This window comes from Balaenoptera physalus (assembly GCF_965194825.1).
Source record: "Balaenoptera physalus genome assembly, chromosome: 3".
NCBI lineage: Eukaryota > Metazoa > Chordata > Mammalia > Artiodactyla > Balaenopteridae > Balaenoptera > Balaenoptera physalus.
Window position 1 is genome coordinate 50,567,281 of NC_138890.1, and position 20,683 is coordinate 50,587,963.

Below are 20,683 nucleotides of genomic sequence, written 5' to 3' on the forward strand. Positions count from 1 at the left end.
GTTTCCATGATAACGGAATGTGTTCAGATGTGGGCAGTTGGAGAACAACAGCCGTGCTTTCCTACATGTGCTCAAAGGATTGATGGACCTGAAATAAGCTGCCATTAACACATCTGGTTACTGCTATAACATTACTAATAAAGCTTAATGCCTCTTCCCCTTACCTGTATGGGGAACAAGCAACTGGGTAAATTGGAGTGTCCAGTGGAGTTACCATCCCAATTAAATGTTCATTTTGTATCTTTTCTGGGGGGAAAAAGTTGACCTGCAGTAAAAAAACAAACAACTTTGACCATTTTTATGTCCATTGGATATCTTCCTTTTTATCATCTAAAAAAAGATTACTAGTACTAATCATTGTAGTGGCAAGAGTGTGATTTAACGCTTCTAAAGTCACACTCAGAAAGACAAGTAGAAACCAGCAGCCAGCACAGCCCAGGTCTTTTCTCATCTCTCCTTTCCTCATTTATTACTAAAGGAATCTGGCTGATAGTTTTACTTCTTCATGCTACCAAAAAAAGACAAAGATAAAAATTACTTTTTATTCCTGTCAATCAGATGGAAACACAAATGTCATGGGGCTGTGTATCATTGAAGAAACCTGGTGTCTAGGATGAAATTATTTTAAAGAACTTCCAGTAAAACACTTGAACAAACTGTGAAAGGAAAAGAATTAGAGTGTGTTTGAATGGAAGACTTGTGACCTATAGCTGGAACTTTGATCTTCAGCATTCACCTTTGTGTGACTTCAGCGTCTCATTTTAATTCCCTGCTTCTGGGCAGGGGACTCTGGTCTTAGAATATTTGGATATAACTGAATTGTAGATGGCAAAAAAAAAAAAAAATTGATGTTGTGTTGTGGTTTTGTTTTTAAAAAATTAAAACGGGTCAATTTTCTAAATGTTGTCATAGGTTTATTTCTGTTTTCTTTATCCTTGGTAGCTGAACTTGAGGTCAGTGGGAGTTAGAAACAAGTTATAGATAAATATGTTTTTGTTTTAGACTGTTTTGATTCTGATCTCTATCCATTCTAAAAGAACCAGGCCTTTTTAGTACTTATGTCAAAGGTTAGTTGTGGGCTTGAAATAGGAATACACAGAAGGCACAGCACAGAGCCTGTCATGTGGTTGTTGATACATGGTAGCTTTAAAAAGTTGTCCTAGTATTATACAAGTCATTTTAAAAGGAAACAGGAAAAATTTATCTACAAGTGCATTTTACCAGAAGCCAATTCCCATGTCATTTTAATCTAAAATACGTACTTACAGAATGGGTATACCCCTTATTACCCTATTTTAGCTTCTCTGGAGAATTTTTGTTGTTTTCTTCGAGAGGACTTTATCTTGCCTTGTTTTTTTTAAGATCTAAAATTAATCTAGAAGCACTTAGAAATTTTGATTTTAATTCTAGTAATATCAGATGTGAAGCAATGTAGGGGTACTTCCAAGTATTTTGACACCCTTTTGGGTAGGGTTTTTTACTTTTGAGCAGGTGAGAGGTTTTTAGCCAATTTGTGAATAATGTGAAACATAGTGTTTTAATAATTGCCAAATTCAATTATATCTGTACATATTTATATACACGCGTAAATATGACTATCCAATTTGCGTATTCTTGCCTTTTTGAGAAAGAGATTCTAAATTCTGTGCACTACCTGGCTGTGGATGTGTATTTTTTTTTAAAGCATAAACCAACATAAATTGAAGTAGAGAATAGATGCTTGATTAGTCTTTCTTATGGAAATCAGAATTATGAGGAATTAGCTTTTGGCAAAAACTCTTAGGTGCTTACCAAACTCCATTTCCTTCTCTAGGGCGTACAGCCAGGGGTACACTTGGCGAAAAGTAAACTTTGCCATTCCCAGACCTCTGTAAAAAACATCTCACCCATCCAGTCCTATGAGCTTTTTCCCCATCTGCTGGCTGAATGCACAGGAGGATGATCCCTGGAAGACGGCAGAGTCACACAATGGAAGGAGCCTGGGTTACTTTATCACTGCTTCAAGGAGAGCATTGTGACAAGAGGAATTTTTGTTACAGTAAGCCATTGAGACTTGGGGATCTGTCTGTAACAGCAGCTAGTGTTACTCTCATAAAAGGTGTAATCAGATCTGATCACCAAAAAAAAGCAGAAACCCATTTTTGTACTGAGTAATGGTGATTTTTTAAATTTATTTTTATTCAAGTATAGTTGATTTATAATGTGTTAATTTCTGATGTACAGCAAAGTGACTCAGTTATATACATATATACATTCTTTTTTATATTCTTTTCCATTACGGTTTATCCCAGGATATTGAATATAGTTCCCTGTGCTGTACAGTAGGACCTTGTTATTTATCCATTCTATATGTAATAGTTTACATCCACTAACCCCAAACTCCCAGTCCATCCCCCCCCAACCTTGGTAACTACAAGTATGTTCTCTACGTCTGTGAGTCTGTTTCTGTTTCGTAGATAAGTTCATTTGTGTCATATTTTAGATTCCACATACAAGTGCTATCATAGAGTATTTGTCTTTCTCTTTCTGACTTACTTCACTTAGTATGATAATCTCTAGTTGCATCCATATTGCTGCACATGGCATTATTTCACTCTTTTATGGCTGAGTAGTATTCTACATCTTCGTTATCCATTCGTCTGTCAATGGACATTTAGGTTGTTCCCATGTCTTGGCTTCTGTGAATAGAGCTGCTATGAACATTGGGGTGTATGTATCTTTTTGAATTACAGTTCTGTCCAGATATATGCTCAGGAGTGGGATTGCTCGATCATTTGGTAACTCTAGTTTTTAGTTTTCTGAGGAACCTCCATACTGTTCTCCACAGTGACTGCACCAACTTATATTCCAACCAATAGTGTAGGAGGGTTCCCTTTTCTCCAGCATTTGTTATTTGTATACTTTTTAAAAAATAAATTTATTTATTTTTTATTTATTTTTGGCTGCATTGGGTCTGTTGCTGTGTGTGGGGCTAGTTGCGGCAAGCGGGGGCTGCTCTTCATTGCTGTGCGTGGGCTTCTCATTGCGGTGGCTTCTCTTGTTGTGGAGCACAGGCTCTAGGCGCACAGGCTTCAGTAGTCGTGGCTCGCGGGCTCTAGAGTGCAGGCTCAGTAATTGTGGCGCACGGGCTTAGCTGCTCTGCGGTATGTGGGATCTTCCTGCACCAAGGATCGAACTCGTGTCCCCTGCATTGGCAGGCAGATTCCCAACCACTGTGCCACTAGGGAAGTCCCTGTTATTTGTATACTTAAAAAAAAATGTATTCATTTGTTTATTTTTGGCTGTGTTGGGTCTTCGTTGCTGCACGCGGGCCTTCTCCAGTTGCGGAGAGGGGGGCTACTCTTTGTTATGGTGAGTGGGCTTCTCATTGTGGTGGCTACTCTTGTTGCGGAGCACAGGCTCCAAGCACGTGGGCCTCAGCAGTTGTGGCACATGGGCTCAGCAGTTGTGACTCTCAAGCTCTAGAGTGCAGTCTCAGTAGTGGTGGCGCACGGGCTTAGTTGCTCCATGGCATGTTCGGTCTTCCCAGACCAGGGATCGAACCTGTGTCCCCTGCATTGGCAGGCGGATTCTTAACCACTGTACCACCAGGGAAGTCCCCCATTAACTTTTTTAAAAGGAGGGATTGTCTTGGTAAAATGTAACTCATGTACAGAAAAAGTGCATAAACACAGAAGCACAACTAAATTAAATATTTTAAAGTGAATATCTGTGTAACAATCACGCAGATCTAGAAATAGAAATTGTCCAGCTTTCCCCAGAAGCATTTTATTAAGTCCCTTCACAATCACAAACCTTTCTTCCTCCAAAGTACCACCATCCTGACTTTTATATTCAACACTTCCTTGCATCAGTAAACATATGTTTGTATATGTGCCTTCCTTTGCTCACCATTTTGTTTCTGAGATGCATCCATATTGGTGTACGTAACTGTAGTTCATTCATGTTCACTGCTGCCATGTCTAGTGTCAGGTTTCCCAATGTTTGGGCTATTCTCAGCCCTTTTCATTTCCATGTCACGGTCTGATTTCATTCATGTGAAGAACAAAAACAGGCCAAAGCATAGAGTTTATATGAAGGGCCTACTAGGCCCCCAAATTACATGAATGGCTAATGACCTGCTTTTTCAGGATCAAAATTTTACTTGTTGAATAAAGAAGCAAAATACAGAACAACAAATACTGTATGATTCCATTAAAAGAAAGACGTATCTTTGTATTTATGCATCTATATACATGTAAATGTTTATTCAAATAAGTCTAGAATTCTAGAGCGACCAAACTATTACCACTGGTTACCTCTGGTATATGGGAATGGGGCAGAATGCAGGAGAGTGGGAAGGTCTATGTATGTGCATGGGAGGAGCTATGTGGGCAGATACCTTCCCATTTTACTTCTTCATTTATTTATTTTTACAGTAGGCTTTTTTTTTTTTTTTTTAAACAACATCAGCAAAAGTCACATCAGAATAAGGAAGGAATGAGAATTTACTTTGGGGTGCAGCAGGCTCCCTACCAGTCTCTCCTCTTCTGTCCCTGGTGGCTGCCATTACCCGCAGAGCACAGCAGAGCCAACCCAAGGCAGACCAAACCCTCTCTTCTGTGTTTCAGACACTTTAATGGTTGGCTTTCAGCTCTTGGAAACATGACTTTAAATGGCAGCCCCCAAATTCAAGCCAACACATCAACTGCAAGCAAATCTGAGTCAGCTGTTGGCCCCTTGAAACTGTGTGGGGCAGAGTGAAACTCCAGAGCAAAAGGAAAATGCAACCACTATCCCGTGCACCTGGGAACCAGCTAGATTCCCGGCCTTCTCATCTCCCCAGGAGAGGGCGCCAGGGCGGAGACAGAGGGAAGCAGCGGGGAAGGAGGTGAGTCATGTCCAACAGAGCCCTGCAGTGATCAGAGGCTTTCCTTCAGGTTTCAGCTTTACTGACCCACAGTGACATTTCCATGAGCCTGCTTCTCAAGGTGCACTCACTGCAGGAACATCTTACCAGCCAAGAGTAGTAGCTGCATGGAATCTGATAATGGTTGAGTGCTTATTAGGTATGTGTCCGTCACTATGCCCACAAAACTCTATGCAGGGGCTTCTACTCTCGTCCTCATCTTACAGGTAGAGAATTAGAGGCCCACAGGTGAGAAATGACTTGAGTTCACACAGCCAGCAGTGGCATTAGAACCCACCCCATCCAGTCTGACCCCCAGCCTGTACTCTTGACCTCTAAACTCTAAAGCAGGGCACCATGACTAGGTGATTCCAGAGTGAATGGGCTTGGCTGCCCAGTGGGGTGATAGGAAACATCCACTGGAATCGGACAGATGCCCACTTGTCCCTGGACAAGTCACTTCCCCCTTTTGAGCCTGGATATCCACATCTGTAAAACGGGACAATACCTTTGTCTCAAGGTTGGACTGAAAATTAGAAATGGGATGTGGAGAGAACCTACCACCAGCCCAAGCACTGAGGCACTCAATAAAAAGCAGCCATAATCATCATCACCAGCACCTGCGGTGAGGCGTTCCTCTCCCTTCTCTTCCTAACGAGCCAGCATACAGGCCGGAAAACGCCCGGTGGGGACGAGGACAAGATCTACCCCGGCGCCTGCTCTAAACGGTGAGTGGAAGGGGCTGGAAAGGAGTCGTCCTTGTAAGCACCCTACTCTGCGCCTGTCCTGTGAGGTGCCGAGCACTGCCCCTTCTTTCTGACCCCATGGCCGCCTCCCTAGTCCAGGCCTTGTTCCTTCAAGGATCCTGGCGTCCAGCTGTACTCCTCTCCAGTCTGTGCTCCACACAGCAACCAGCGACACCCCTCGCTCTCCAGCCTAAGAACCTCCCCATCTCCTTAGTGCAGCCCACCCCACTCTGGCCCCCTGAGGAGTCACCGACTCCTCTGACATTGCCATCTCCCTTCTCCACAACACCTGCCCCCATGACAGTTCTGCACCTTTGCACTCGCTGTGCGCTTGCCAGGAATGCCCTCCCCATCCCACTCTCCCCATCACACCCCCTTCCCTTGTTGGACTGTCACTCCTCTGAGGCACCACTCGAATCCTCTGGGAAGCTTCCCAGAATCCCACCCCACACCCAGGGTTAGAGAACCCCTCCTCTGCTTCACTGGCACTTTGTTCCTCAGTTGTCAATTAGCGTGCTTTAGGGAAAATTAAGATGACTTCCTGCTTTACAAATCTGTCTTCTCTACTGTGTTTTCCTCCCTAGGCTAGGGCCTGGGCTTACTTAGCACACCCTCTCCCTGGAGCTGGCACAGCGGCTAACACACAGTTGCTGCTTAGTAAATGTTAACAGCATAAATAAAGACCCTCTGTGTCTCAGTAAAAGGAAAATCTAATTATCAGAGTGATTCACAGGTAAATAGGCGGCTAGTGAGCTCCCTGTCATTGGGGCAGTGTAAGCTAGACTACAGGAGCAGGAAAGAGTGGAGGCTTGGACGTGAACTCATTGGTGGTTTGGATTCCTAAAGATACAAACCGGGGACGCGTTTTCCTGGAATCAGCTGGGAGTACTAGTTACTAATAGAGACACTCCACTCAGGAGATTCTGATGCTGCAGGTTTGGGACTGGCCAGAAATCTGTATTAAAACACCTCCAGGTAATTTTGAAGCACACCACATTTGGGAACTGCTGAACTTTGTGACCTTGGAGGCCATTTGTGTGTGATGGCCCTTCATAAACTTTGAAGTGCTGTCTACAAGTCTTGGCTCCAGGTGTTACCCGCCCTCTGCGATGGGGGAATTGAAGGGGCTGGGGCTACAGCTCCTCAGACTCTGGGAGGTTGCAGACCCAGCCCTGGGCCACTCTGTTGAAGCTGGGTCTGAGGCGGAGGAGTTCCAAGCCACTGGTGAGCTCCGGGATGAAGAGGGTGCCTGCCCTCGAAATGGTTTCCCCCACCAGGCGTCCTCCAAAGGGCACTGGTGTCCTGGGGAGAGAAGAGCAGCAGGAGAGGAAGGCAGTGTGGGAAAGGGTGGCAGAACAGACCTGTGGGTCACCACGTGCAGCCCCCTCCCCTCCTCTCTCTGGGCCTCAGTTTCCCTGCTACTCAGCAAGGTTCTGTACTGTCTTTCACAGGTTTCTCCAGCTCTGCCCATTCTCAAATCTGCCCCTAGTGGGGATGGCTTCTTGCTTTGAAATAGGAGTGAGGTTTTCAGTGAGAACTGGCTTGTCCTGGCAAAACTCTACGTTCCTGTTAAGGAAGGTCTAGAAGGGAGTAGAATTGGAATAGAGTTTTTCCCTCCTCTTGTCATCTCCCCTTAAAACAATATATCAAGACTGGAGAGAGGAAGGAGGGTTAGAAAGAACACTGAGAATCAGAGACTACAGATTAGCACAGAGACATGCCATTTCTCACTCATAAGACTGGCAAGGATAAATGATTTGGTAATGCGGCAAAGTTAGTGAGGCGGTGGGGCAAAGTCTCACTCATATACTGCTGGTTGGAGAGTAAGTTGGTGTCGCTCCCTTAGAGGGCAATTTGGCAGGATCTTTTAAACCTGAAAATGTGCAAATTCTGTCAACCAGCAACTCTACCTGTAAGCATACGGCTTAGGGAAGCGCATGCACAAGGAAGCAGATATGAGCAGCAATTAGTGACAGACCAGAAACAAGCCATATGCCCACTGGCAGAGGAATGGATAAGATAAATATAGTATATTCACATGGCAGAGTACTATATAGCAACTTAAAAGGAATGAAAAGAGATATAGGTATTAGAAAGAGGAGACTGCAAAAGCATAATAACGTTGAGTGAAAAAAGCAAGCAAGTTACAGGATGAAATACAAAGTAGCAAAACACACACACACACATGCACACCAAACAATGCTACATCCCCATAGGTATGTAGCTGCTTGTAGAGAATATTCTCTTGTAGAGAATGTTCTGAAAACATACATACCAACCTGACAACAGTGTTACCTTTGGGAAGGGAGCTGGGATTGGAGGATGGGGAACAAAGGGGCCCTACCTTTATTTGAAGTCGCCTAGGGTTTTCTTTAAAGATAATATAAATACATGATTTTCAAACTATTTTTTAATTTTAAGAGAATAAAAAGCATTGCTCATGTAGTGTTTTCCCTGCAGCCTGGGACCAATGGAGAGAGGGGAACGCCTGCTCTGGGGTAAAAAGGCAAACCCTGGGCCAGGGCCTGGGTTCCAGCCAGGACAGTATTTCTGCCTGGACCACCACAGCTGCGATGGCAACAGCCAGGCCCCGCAGGAACAGGCTGGGCTGTTTCCAAGTCAAGCAGGCCTCACCGTTGGGCCCTTGATCAGGAGCCCAGAGTCCTGGATCCTGAGCACAGCTTGGCCACCAACGCTACAGTTCCTTCTCTCTCTGCCTCAGTTGCCTCTTCTGTCCCAGGAGGGGTCTGGGCTCAGGGGTCCCTAAGACCCTCCTCATTTTGGTGGGAACATGCCTCAGCCTGTCAGAGCTGAGGCATGAAATGGATGGGGCTGCGACCTGCAATGGCCAGCCTGGAAGCTGGCTGCTAGCACTGAATGTCAGCTGAGGGTTTTAAATAGCTGGACAGGCAGGGTCTGAGGGCCCCAGGAGGAGAAACAGCACAGTCCTGCCTGGCAGGAAACCCCAAAATGTCTGCCAGTGGCTTGTGATTCACATGAGGCCTGTTGGGCCCATTCTTCCCATCATGGTCCTGCCTGGCTCTCAGCTGTTTGAGGGCAGTCACATCCCTCCTGAGCAGTCTCTTCTCAAGGCCCATCACCCCCAGTTCCTTCAGCCCTTCCTCAGAGGGCTTGGTCTCCAGGCCTAGCAAGACAGACACAGTCTCCACGTGTGGTCTGAGCAGGTGCCAGAAGAGCTGGACTGTGGCCTCCTCTCTGTGGACCCTCCACTTTCTCACTTAATCCAGCCCAAGCCAGAGGAGCATTTTTCACAAATAGCAGCAGAGTAAGGAAGCCAACTGAAATGCAGTTGAAATGCATCCCCCAGCCCAAAGCCTTCCTTCCTGCCAAGCTCCTGTCCTGACTGCTGTGATTTGTTTTCAGGCCCCCAGGGCAGGATGTTAAATCTATCCCTTTTAAGTTCTCCCCTGTTGGCTTTTCCAGCCATCATTTCAACCTGTAAGTAATAATAATAATAATAATAATAATAATAATAATAATAATAATAATAATAATAATGGCAGCTACCATTTATTGAGAGCTTATCACTTGCCAGAAATTTTGCCTAAGGCCTCTCATGCCATCCTCACGACCATCTTATGAAGCAGGTACTATAACAGTCTCATTTTACAGGTGGGGAAAGGGAGGCCCAGCGAGGTTAAGCCACTTGCCCAAGGTCACACAGCCAGGGGTGGAGACTGCATTAAGCCCTTGTCGAGGGCCCACGTGCTAAACACTATGCGCCACTCCTTTGTGGCTCTCACCTCTGGTGTCCAACATTTCACTGCCACTCCCCACAGTGGTACAGCCTCAAGATCACTTTCTAGGCCTCTTCCAGACCACTGATGAAAGTGAGGAAAACGCTGAGCTGGCCTAGGACTGGTGAGATCTGGGGCCCCCACCCAGGGAAGGCCTCGCACCTTGCTGTCCATCAAGCAGATGGCATACAGCAGTGATGGAGAATAAGCAACTGGACTCCGGAGTCAGACAAAACCAGACTTGGATCCCAGCCCTGCCACTGCTTCCTTGCTTTGTGATTTTGGGCAGATTGTTGATAATCCTCTTCTCCAGCAGAATAGGAAAAACTGTAGCACCTGCCCCACCCTGTTGTGGAGGAGAATCCAGCAAGATGTGTGCCACATTCACCCATTTACTCCCTGTACATTTATTGAGCACTAGTTAGTTGTGTTAAGGCAAGAGCTCTACTGAGTTTTAGCAGGGGCTCAATAAATGTATATACGGCGTTGGGGGTAGAGCCTGGCATGTAGCAAGTGCTCAGGAGGTGCAGCTGCTGCTGCGGTTGCGACTGGCTCCAGTGCATCCTCCCTCCAGGTCTCTCCCCAAGCAGCCCGCCTGGTCTTACGTGTTGAAATTTCGATACTCCAACAGGCTGTGGGTGTGACTTCCGCCTTCGCCCAGGTCCTCCCGATAGCTGACGAACTCCTTCCACGGGCAGCTGTAGCCCTTGGGGATGGCCGTGTGGTTGAACTTCTCGGGAGGGACGCCCTTCAGTGGCTCAGCATAGCCTAGGGGTGGAGCATGGCACGTGGGAGGTGGGAGAGCGGGACGCCTGGGTTCCTTTTAACCTTGCCCCCCACACCCCGCTGCAGACACTGTTTTGGGGGCCTAGGAAAGGGGAGCTGGGGGAGGGGGTGGAATGTGGTGCTAAAGTTGCTCCAGCAAAGAGGACCCTTCCCCATCCCTGGAAACAAGGAGGATGGAGCACTGGAATTGTGAGTTGGGGCGCAGACTCTAGTCTTGCCTCGGACACTGACTCGCTCTGTGACCTTGGCGCATTGCTGCGCTACTCTGGGCTTGTGTTGGGTCTTTGGAGTGGGGTGAGTGTGTGTGTGTGTGTGTGTGTGGAAGGAGGTGGAGATATAGGACACTCTCTGGATGCTCTTCCTGCCCCACCGTGGAGCTCGCCCACGCTACGGTCCCCTGGTCCTGGGACGCGGGCAGGCCACTTACCTGGTGCCAGGGCACTGGGGCTGTGGGCACTCACTGGCCGGGCGGCTGTGGGCTGGGCACCCTCAGGGCCCCCAGGCCCTGAGGTCGGGAAGATGTGGAGCTCAGAGTGGTAGTTCTGACCCTCGGAGCTGTTGGCAACCTAGGCACAGGGGCGGGAGCTCAGAGGTGGTGGACTGGGGAATCTGAGCTGCCTGGCCCCTTCCCGCAGGCTTCCGCCACTTCGGGGTCTCTGTGCACGCTCACCGTCCCAGGTTCCGCTGTTCCAGTCACCTTCTCCTTGGCGCTTCCTGCCACGAGCTGGGGGGAGGCGAGGGGCAAATAAACCGCAGGAAGGCCCAACGGGGCAAGAGGCCAGGGTTCTCCCTCCACTACAAAAAGGCAGGGGGTGGTGGGAGGTCATAATCCTAGAGCCCGCCTCCCAGGGATGTTTCGGGGAGGGGAGGATGAGTTAATAGAGCGCTAAACCCTGGAACAGAGAAGTGCTCTTATATACGTTAGTTGCTATTATAGTATTGACCCTGGGCGTATAATACTTAACCTCTCTGAGCCACCGTTTCCTTCTCTGTAAAGTGGAGATGATGATAATAATATCATTCTCTGATCATTAAATGAGAGGATGCATGCAAACTGCTTAGCTAGTACCGTCATAAGCACGTAGCAAAGGTAGGTGTTTTGTCATTTTTATTATTCTGCCACATCGATCCCTCTCATCATCTCCTGTTTCATCCAGAAATTGAGTGGAGTAGGATGAAAGGCCCCTGAGTTCATTAGAAGTAACTGAAACTGCCTGCCACCTTTTTGAAGCTGGAGGGCAAGCCATTCTTGCCTCCTTTCTCTACCAGCTGACTGTCTCGTGGCCTTTGCCTTCTTGCAGTGGGAAGAAGAGGACGGCATTCTGCATTTTCCATCTTAGATCAAGCTCAAGTCTAATCTAAATCCTGCTTGCTGCAAATTCAGCCCAGAGCACCTGACTATTCTTCTGCACTTTTGTAGGAGCCAGAGTGCCTTCTCTCCATGGGTCATCCTGTCCAATCCACTTTATGTGTTGTATCTGGGGAAAGGTGCCTAAAGAGCTAACCCTTTTCTAGGATCACCTAGCAAGGCAGAGGTCAATCTGATGGCGATATCACAGCCGTCCCCAGCTGGAACTTGAGGGACCCCCCCATAGAGGGCAAAGGTCCTATCTGGCTCATTGTTTGGCTCTAGGCTAACGATTGGCCCTCTCTGGGCCTCAGTTTCCCTGTGAACACAATGGAGGCTTACCGCACGCGGGCTGGATGCAAACTCAAAGGTGAATTTCTGCACGCGGCGCTGTCTCTTATGGAAGAGGAGGGATCCTCGGTTGTTACGCAGTGATAGCTCTTCCAGCATCAAGTCCTGGGGCACCTTCAGCTTCTTGCCCAGGTCCAGCAAAGGCACTGCCCAGAGAGGCCAGAGGGAGCTCTTACTACCAAACCCTCAGGGCACTCCAGGTTGCTGCCTCTGAGGGGACCTCTGCACAGCACCGTCTGCTGTGTATGAGAGTGCCGATTTCTCCCCACACTTGCTGATCCTGGGTGTCATTATTCTTAGGAATCTTTGCCCACCCAATGGGCGGAAATGACTCCTCCGAGTTTAATTAGCATGTGTTTGACACTCAGTGAAATTGAGCATCATTTCAGATGTTCTTTGGCCGGGTATATTTATTCCATGCGTTTCCCGTGCAGTTCTTTGCCCATAGTGGTGGAGGTAGTGAGTAATGATCAGATTCTAGGTATCTTTTAAAGGTAGGCCACGGGTGTGGGATGTGAGAGACAGAGAGAGAGAGAGAGAGACAGAGAGACAGAGAGAGACAGAGAGACAGAGAGACAGAGAGACAGAGAGAGAGAGAGAGAGAGAGAGAGAGAGGTGTGGGAGGTAAAGGCAAGGTTTCTGGCCTGAGCCGCTGGGAGGATGGAGTAGCCGCTCTCTGAGATGGGAAGGCTGGAGGAGGAGGTGTGAGGAAAGACCAGGCATTCTGTTCTAGACATGTCTTCTTTTAATGTTAAAATAGCCTTTTATTATTATAAAAACAGCATATATGTGCATTGAAGAAAGTTAAAAAATATAGACATAAAAGAAAAGAAAAACACCATTTTCTACCATCCAGAGGTTGCCACTACTAACACCTTAGTGTATATCCTTTCCTGTCTTTTTCATTGACTGTGTATTCATATATGACTTTTTAACCAAAATGAAATCACAGCACAGCTGCTTTGTAACTCGCTTTTATCAGTTAAAGATCTCCACCTTTCCAAGTGAATGAATTTTTTTTTTTTAATATAATGCCTTGTCCATATTCAAACTCCCCTAATTGTCTCCAAAACTGAGCATAACGTTTGAAGAGCCTTGTAGGCATCCCAGCGGAGATGCCGAGGAGGGCGCTGGATATATGAGTCTAGTGTTCATGGGAGAAAACTGACCTGGACATAAAAACTGGGGCATCAGGAAGTAGAAATGGTATTTGCTGTTGTTGTTTTTTAATGAAGGCTGTCCCATTTATTTCTTTTCTCATAGTTAGGACCAGTCATTATAGCCATGTAGACAGATTCCAGGGCTGATGACCGTCCTTAGTAGTTTGGTGGCCCATCCACATCCTTGGCGCTTTCCCCACCAGCAAAACACGTACTTTTATGTTGGCGCCGCAAGAGAAGACTTTTGGAAGAGAGGAGTGTCAGCGTGGTGAAGACGTTGGTAGGAGAGGGATACGTATGGGCAGCACAGGCAGAGTTGTCATCTCTACAATCAGACACACGTAGGTTCATATTCCAGCTCTCTAAATGGTATTTGGAGCCTGGAGGCTAGGTGAGATCACCAAGGATATGAGAATGGATAAAGAGATCCAAAGACCGAGCCCCGGCGCCTCCAACATTTAGACTGAGGAGATGAGCCCCAGCCCTGGAGCCTGGGAGAAAACACCCGGCAAGTTAGGAGGAAATCTAAAGACTGTGGTGTCCTAGAACCAAATGATGAAAGTGTATCAAGGAGGATGGACTGATCAACAGAGTCAAATGTTGCTGATGTGTCAAGTAAGAGGAGGGCTGAAAACTGACCATTGTATTTAGTAACATGGTGTTATTATTGGCAATCTCCTCAAAAGCAGTTCCTGTGGAGTATTTGGGTGTGAAAGCCTTATTGGACAGGGTTCAAGAGAAGAGGACAGAGTTAAACCACATCACGAGGAAGCAATGAGCCAAATCTAGGATGTGGGACGTTCTAGAGGGGGGGTGGCCTGGTGTCTTCAAAGGAGTGAATGACATGGAAAAAAAGGAGGGGAGCGGGCAGTGTTTTAGATTAAAGGAGATTTAAGAGACATAGTTACCAAATAAAAACAAGGGCCCTTGAGGGTACAGTTATTATGCTAAGTGAAATAAGTCAGATAGAGAAAGACAAATGCCATATGATTTCACTTATATGCAGAATATAAAAACAAACAAACATAAACCAAAATAAATGATCAAACCAAACCAAACATCAACAAACATGTAGATACAGAGAACAGAGTAGTGATTCCCAGAAGGGAATGGGGGCCACGGGGGAGGGTGAAATGGGTAAAGGGGATCAACTGTATGATGAGGGATAGAAACTAAATTTTTGGTGGTGAGCATGCTGTAGTGTGTACAGAAGTAGAAACATAATTTTGTACACATGAAACTATCAATATATAACGTTAAATATGAACCAATGCTACCTCAGTTAAAAATTGGCTCTTATTTGGATCCCCATTAACAAACTAGAAAATTGGAGGAAGTTGACTATAGGACTGGTTATTAGATAGTATTAAATCAACATTTAATTTTGTTCAGTGTGTTAATATCTTTGTGGCATGTAAGGAAATGTCCTTTTTATTACTTTCTGTGAAGTATTTGGGGGATGAAATGACATGCTCTTTGGGATTTGCTCTGGACCCCAAGAATAAAAGGAGGGCCACAGGGATTTGCACTCTCAACTTTTGTGTGTGTGTGTAAGTTGGTTTAATAAAATGTGAAAAAGAGAGAAAGAGAGGAAGTATAGACAGAGGCTTTGAGGAGGTGTGCTCTGAAGGACCATGGCTGGGGGCAGCTGTGGAAGCAAGAGTGGTTTGCTTGCTTGTTGGTTTGCTTACTTGCTTGCTTGTTTTTAAAGAGGGAGGAACAATAGCATGTTTGTTAGCTGATGAGAAAATCTGACGATGCAATAAAGAGAGGGGAGAATTACTGAAGGAATGGCTTGAGCAGGAGAGAGGGCAGGGAGGGTGTTCAGTGCCCAGCAAGAAAGGTTGGCTTCACACAGGGCAAGGAGAGTTCATCTATCATATCAGGAGGGAAAACCAAGAAAAGGGACACAGATGCAAACAAGTGGACAGATGTGGAGGCGGGAGCTTGCAGAAGTTCTCTTTTGGCCACTTCACTTTTCTCGGTGAAATAAGAAGCAAGGTCATTAGCTGAGAATGAAGGTGGGGGAGGAGGTATTGGAGGTTTGAGAAGAGAGGTTGCTAAAGTTATCTCAGAGAACAGCAGGGGAGAGTGAATGGGTCAGGGATGGGTGATGTGGTCACCAGGCAACACTGAGGGCCATTCAGGTGCTGTGATTCTTCCCATTCAATGGAATCCTAAACGGCCTTTTAAAAAAGGAGGCTGATGTTTCTTTCATTCTTTCAGCAAATATAGAGACAGCACCTTCTACATGTTAGGATCAGAAAGAAATCCACTGTAGATTAAAAGGGGGAAAAAAGGAAATTTCAGAAGAATCTGTATTCTAAGATCCCATTCATATATTTTAAAAAATAAGCACATGTTTATGTATGCATTGAAAAATCTGCAAGGAGATATGCCAAATATTGGCAGTAACAATTTGGGGACCTCGGAAGGAGGAGGGCTGGAAATTGTTTGCTTTGTTTCTGTTTTTGAACAAGAAAATGTACTGCATACTTAAACAGATGAAAGACCATTTATACCTAAATACATAATAAAAGTCCCCTGGCATCATATTCTCAAATGCTGTTCAGATGAACTGAGCTTAATATTTAAAAAAAAAAAAAAAAAAAAAAAAAGCTATAGGTAAAACCTATTTGACTAAGCAATTCCACTTCTAGGCATTCGTCCTCGGGCAGAAAAGTTGAATGAACATGCCTGAAGATATACATACAAGGATGTTTACTGCAGTGAGTTTTCGAATTGTGAAAACTGGGAATCAGTCTTGCGGTGCATGCTGCCCAGATGCCCTTTATCAGTGACTAACAGCTCACAACTGTCACCTCCACAGAGAACTGCCCCGGTGAGTAGAGGCTGCAACAGCCCCCTTGCTGAAGATGAGATGAATTCTGTAGGGCAATTAATTTATGCTTTGGAGCCCACGTCCTTACTTAGCAGTTTCCTCTGCTGGATTGTGCTTTTGTCACTTCCCTTCTCCTAGGAGTGCGAGCTCAACAAGTCACTTGTTTGGGAATCCTCAGGCTCTACTCCTAAGGGTCCCAACCTGGGCTGAGGCTTCATGGCCTCCCTTAGGGAATGTGTGTGTATAAATATATATAATATCTTATATGCTGGGGGAGCGAGGGGAGGGGAGGGGTGAGATAAGTCATACTAGGATGGAAAGAAGCCTGTGGTGTGCCGCTAAGTGAAAAAACTTTAAGATGACGAACACAGTGTATAGTATTTAGCCCGTGTGTGTGTTTATATAAATACGTTTATATATGAACAGAAGAAGGATTTACACAAAACTGTTAACAATGGTTCTCTCCAGATGGTTTTGTTATGAGGAACTTTCACATTCAAAGTCATTCATGTCTGCTTTGTCTGAATATTCTATAAAATGAATGTTTTATTTATATAACCATGTGGTAAAGGAGCAGTTTTGGAGACAGAGCTCTGGGGTCAAATCTCAGTTCTACCACCTACTATATATGTGACTTCCTAGCTTCTCTGACCCCTGTTTTCTCATCTGCAAGATGGGTGTGATCGTATCTAATTTACAGAGTTGTTGTGAGGGTTATATATATAACGAAAGGTACAAATGCTCTTAGCACAGTATCTGAGACATAGTGAGCACACAATAACGGTAAGTGTTTTATTATTATTATTATTTTACAATGGCTATCTTTCGGTGGTGACACCATGAGATTTTTTCCTTTCTGCTTTTCTTTAGTTCCAAAATTGTCCTTAATTAATACCCTAGCAATCGTCAACAATTCACGTATTTCCAGTCTGGCATAAATGTTGTGCGTCAGTATTTGGGGGTCTGTAACTAATTAATTACTTAGACAAGAGAAAAGAAAATGCATTGCCTGATTCTTCTAGTTAGAGCATCGGTACCTCACAAAGCTTGTGTATTTCAGCACAGAAAATCATGGAATAAAAAAAAAAAATGACACCAACAAAAGGAGGCAAGAACACACAAAACAAGTTAAAAGTACGACTTACACATAAAGTCATACACATGATTAAATACTTCCTAGAACACTGAAGGAGGTAAAACTGCAGCAATGCCCTTAGACATGGGTTTATCAGAGCTTGGTTCACTTCCCATCTGCATCAGAATCACCTGGGTACTTGCCTAAAAGGCTAATGTATGGCCTCCTCCCCAGGTCCGCTGAATCAGAATTCCTGGGGGTTGATGCTGGGAATCTGTATTTTTAACCAACGCCATGTCACTGCGATTCACAGTAAAGTTTGAGAGTCCTGACTTAGCTAAATTTGTTTTTAAAATATTTGAAATGCTCTAAAGTAGGCCAAATCAACAGACTCCAAAATTATGCCAAGAGGTCTTATAAAGTTGATAATCATGTATTTTAGATGATTTATGCATTGGATGAATGTGCTTTTAAGTGAAATGGTTTGAGGCAGATCGGGCAGCCTATTCCTGCCCCCCTGACCCGCTCTCCCCTGACCCCTTGTCTCTTGCCATGGGGGCTCGGGGACACCGCCCAGTTAAAACAAGCAGGGGCAATCTGTGGGACGCTTGGGCCATTGTTAGGGTTGAATCTGGGACCAGAGCTCTCAGAGCTCCATTTGGGGCTGAGGTAAGGACTTAGGTGGGGGCAGAGCCCAATCTAGGGCACTCAACCTCACCTCTTGGGGGTGCAGGCATCAGGGCAAGGCCCCTCCCAGTGCTTTGGGAAGCTTCCAAGCCCAGGCAGCAGATTCCACAGGCTGGCCTTGAACTCACACCTGTTTGCCTAGACCTGGGACCAGCAGGCCTGAGTGGCTGCAGCCTGGGAGCAAGAAAGCATGGGATCTGAGGAATGCTCAAGGGCTGGGTCAACCTTACCTGGTTCAGTGAGGTCCCCCATGGTAGTCATTACTGGCCCCTTCTGCTCCTTGGGGATCATCCTGTGGAGAAGAGACTGCCACAAATGGTCCAGGCTACCTCCGTTCCTCCCCAGACCTCCCAATCCTTGGTCTACCCAACCCCAGGCCTGCGCAGCCTTGGCCCACCCCAAAGCCTCAAGCAAGGGCTGTCTGAGCTGGAAAGAGGAGGCTGAGGTCCATGGAAGAAAAAGGAGATGCTCAAGGTCACACAAATCTGCTTCCTTGATGCTAGAGAAGCACACACTCATTGGGGGTAGTCTCTGGGACATTAGGAGATGGGGAGGCGAGGGTCTCTGACTGTTGTTGTCCACTGACTCAAGTGAGCGCCAATCAGAGGCTGAAAGAGGTTGGAGGTTGAAGTCAGGGGGAGAGGAGCGTGGGTGGTTAGGCTGAAGCTGCACTGGGGTCTGCAAGGTGTGCCCCTCCTGTCCTCAGGACTCGGCTCTGAGGCTTGAGGGCGCAGGCTGATCCAAGGACACTAAAAACAACCATCAGCCCCCTTCCTATCCCCCCCTCCTTCAGCTCACTTGCATGGTGTACTTTTCTCCCTCGCTCCTTCTCTCCCTCTTCCTCCATCCCCCCATTTGCATCTTATGGCGTGTCCCAGGAATCTTGGAGGTGATTTACAAATAAAATGAGGTCCAAAGCCTCAGAGAAGCCCTGTGGGCCCCAAATCCAGATCCCCTAACTCGCCCCCCAGGAGAGAAGGCAAAGTCCTTGAGCCTCCTGACGGCCTTACCAACCCTTGTGCCCCTCTGCTTTGCTTCCAGGTTTTTCTATATTTCTTCTTTTAGAAAAACAGTCTGCCTCCATCTGTGCCCCCCACGCCCATACCCAGCCCCGGGTCAGTGGGCGCTGAGCTGGGCGGCCTGGATTCTAATCGGTGTCCCTGGCTCCCTCGGTAACTGTGAGCAAGTAGCTCTCCTGTAACCTAAGGAGACTGGGCTAGATCATGGGTATCCATGGATGTGCTTCAGGGCATACACGAACCCCCTAAAACTGCATGCGAACGTGAGCACACATGCATGCATTTGGGGTGATGCCCACGAGCTGGTGGACAGCGCTCCAACTGGGACCACTTAGGATTCCACAGTCCCCGGAGCTGTTTCTTGACAAACACTCTCCTTACAGAAATTCACAGACATTGGGAAGGACCCCTCATTTTATAGACAGGGACCCTGCTTCACTCTATTGCTGAAAGATCTTGGAGTCCTGAGCAGAGCCATTACCTACCCCAACCTTGAATCCTAGCCACCCCCTCTCCATTTAACCCAGAGTAACCCAGAGCTTAGAATCCCTCCCTTCCCAACTCAGGGTCCAGGCTTCCACAAGGCCCCACCTTCCCCGGACCCCCTTGGGCCCTTCCTCTGCTTGGGGGAAGGGGCTCTGGGAATTGGCTCCTCCCCACTGCCCACTCCCCACAGCGCCTCGAGCTCCCCTTGAATCCTGGTACCTGAGAGATGGAACCACAGTGGGCAGGAGGGAGTGTCAGACCCTCAGATTAACACCTCTGTCGGGAAGCTGAGAGTTGAGTGGTCGGTGTCTGTGCAGGCGGTCGTCAGTGAGCTGGGTATGCCTTGCCGCCGGCTCTGGCCTCAGCTGATGAGAGTTGTCCTTGCCTTGTCGTGGCTCACAGCCTTATTTTGGGCTGCAACAGGATCCAGGGACAGATGCTAAAAGCACCAGGCCCCAGGGAAGACAGGTGCACGGGCAGCAGGCCCTTGCAAACAGAAGGCCTTGCACATGTACAATACACATACATATGCACACACCAAAGTCACCTGGAAATGCTGAGTGAATCACTGGTCCCCTGAGCTTGCAAATTGTATCCTTAGGGCCTAGATCAGGGCCTGGTAGGAACTCGGTAGATATTTGTTGAATGAATGATTGAATGGGTAGATTGATGAATGAATGAATTGTCCCCCAGTAACTTTGCTTGACTTGTTCATTCCTCCTTTCCTTTCTTCCTCTGCTTCCTTCCTTCCTCCCTTCTTCCCTCTCTCCCTCCCTCCCTCCTTCCACCTTCTCACATTCTCTGAGCCTCTCTCTATGGACTGAAAATAAATAAGGCAGGGCTCTGTCCTCAAGGAGCTCAGCCAGGCCTGTGTCAGACCTGTAAACAGCCTTTGTGACGCATCATGGGAAATGCTCTGGGAGGGCCAGGGAAGGGGGCCACCAGCTCAGCCTGGGGGTGGGGAAGGCCTCCCAGAGGAGGAGACATTTGAGCTGGGCCTTGAGCTGGGAGCTCACAGGCAGAGAGGGGCACGGGCACTGCAGGCTGAGGCCATGTCAAACATAGGATGTGAGGGGTCAGCGAGGAGAGCTAGAACTGGGGGCTGGGGTGGTGCTGAGAGATGAGGCCAGACAGGTGGGCAAGGGCCAGATCACAGCAGGCTTTTCAAAAGTATAGTGTGTCTTATAAAGGGCTGTTGGAGTTTAAGGCAGTGGAATGGAGCAGTCACATGGTCATTTTCCAAAGATATCTCTGGCTGCCCTGTGGAAAGTGGGTTGGCAGGAGTTAGTCTGGAGGCAGGACGATTTCACTGTGGTCAGGTGAGACCCGGGGGTGGCTGGACCAGCGAGGTGACAGAGGGCATGGAGAGGAGGAGAGGGGCTTGAGGGGTATTTGAAGAATCACCAGGTCCCAGTTAGAGACTGGATGTGGGAGGTGAGGGAAGGGCCGCTCCCGTTTCTGGATTGAGTCATTCAAGGAAAATAATGGTGAGGAGTAAGGGGGGCAGCTTGGGGTTGGGGGCAGAGACTGAGTTCAG

General features: G+C 47.0%; 1 protein-coding gene across 2 annotated transcripts; it reads right to left on the reverse strand.

Annotated features, from left to right (window-relative positions):
* Window positions 1-6,326: 6,326 nt before the first annotated feature.
* On the reverse strand, window positions 6,327-19,920 carry MYOZ3 (myozenin 3). Of its 2 annotated transcripts, none has more exons than XM_082455053.1 (7): window positions 19,366-19,920; window positions 17,872-17,947; window positions 11,869-12,023; window positions 10,849-10,902; window positions 10,606-10,744; window positions 9,998-10,160; window positions 6,327-6,936 (listed from the first exon to the last, which is right to left on the reverse strand). In XM_082455053.1, the coding sequence occupies exons 2-7, from the start codon at window positions 17,930-17,932 to the stop codon at window positions 6,768-6,770; spliced, it is 741 nt and encodes a 246-aa protein (XP_082311179.1). In that variant the 5' UTR covers window positions 17,933-17,947; window positions 19,366-19,920; the 3' UTR covers window positions 6,327-6,767. The 2 variants fall into 2 exon arrangements, with proteins under 2 accessions (XP_082311179.1, XP_082311178.1); XM_082455052.1 differs by having other exon boundaries at window positions 17,872-17,933; window positions 19,366-19,919.
* Window positions 19,921-20,683: the final 763 nt, after the last annotated feature.

Bases quoted from the DNA above. Each gene is read 5' to 3' on its own strand.
- MYOZ3 (XM_082455053.1), bottom strand. From the start codon at position 17,932: ATGATCCCCAAGGAGCAGAAGGGGCCAGTAATGACTACCATGGGGGAC. The intron at 10,903-11,868 runs GTAAGCCTCCAT...GCCTCCCCCCAG, and splicing joins TTGCATCCAGCCCGCGTGCG to CTCGTGGCAGGAAGCGCCAA. The intron at 10,745-10,848 runs GTGAGCGTGCAC...CCCTGTGCCTAG, and splicing joins GAACAGCGGAACCTGGGACG to GTTGCCAACAGCTCCGAGGG.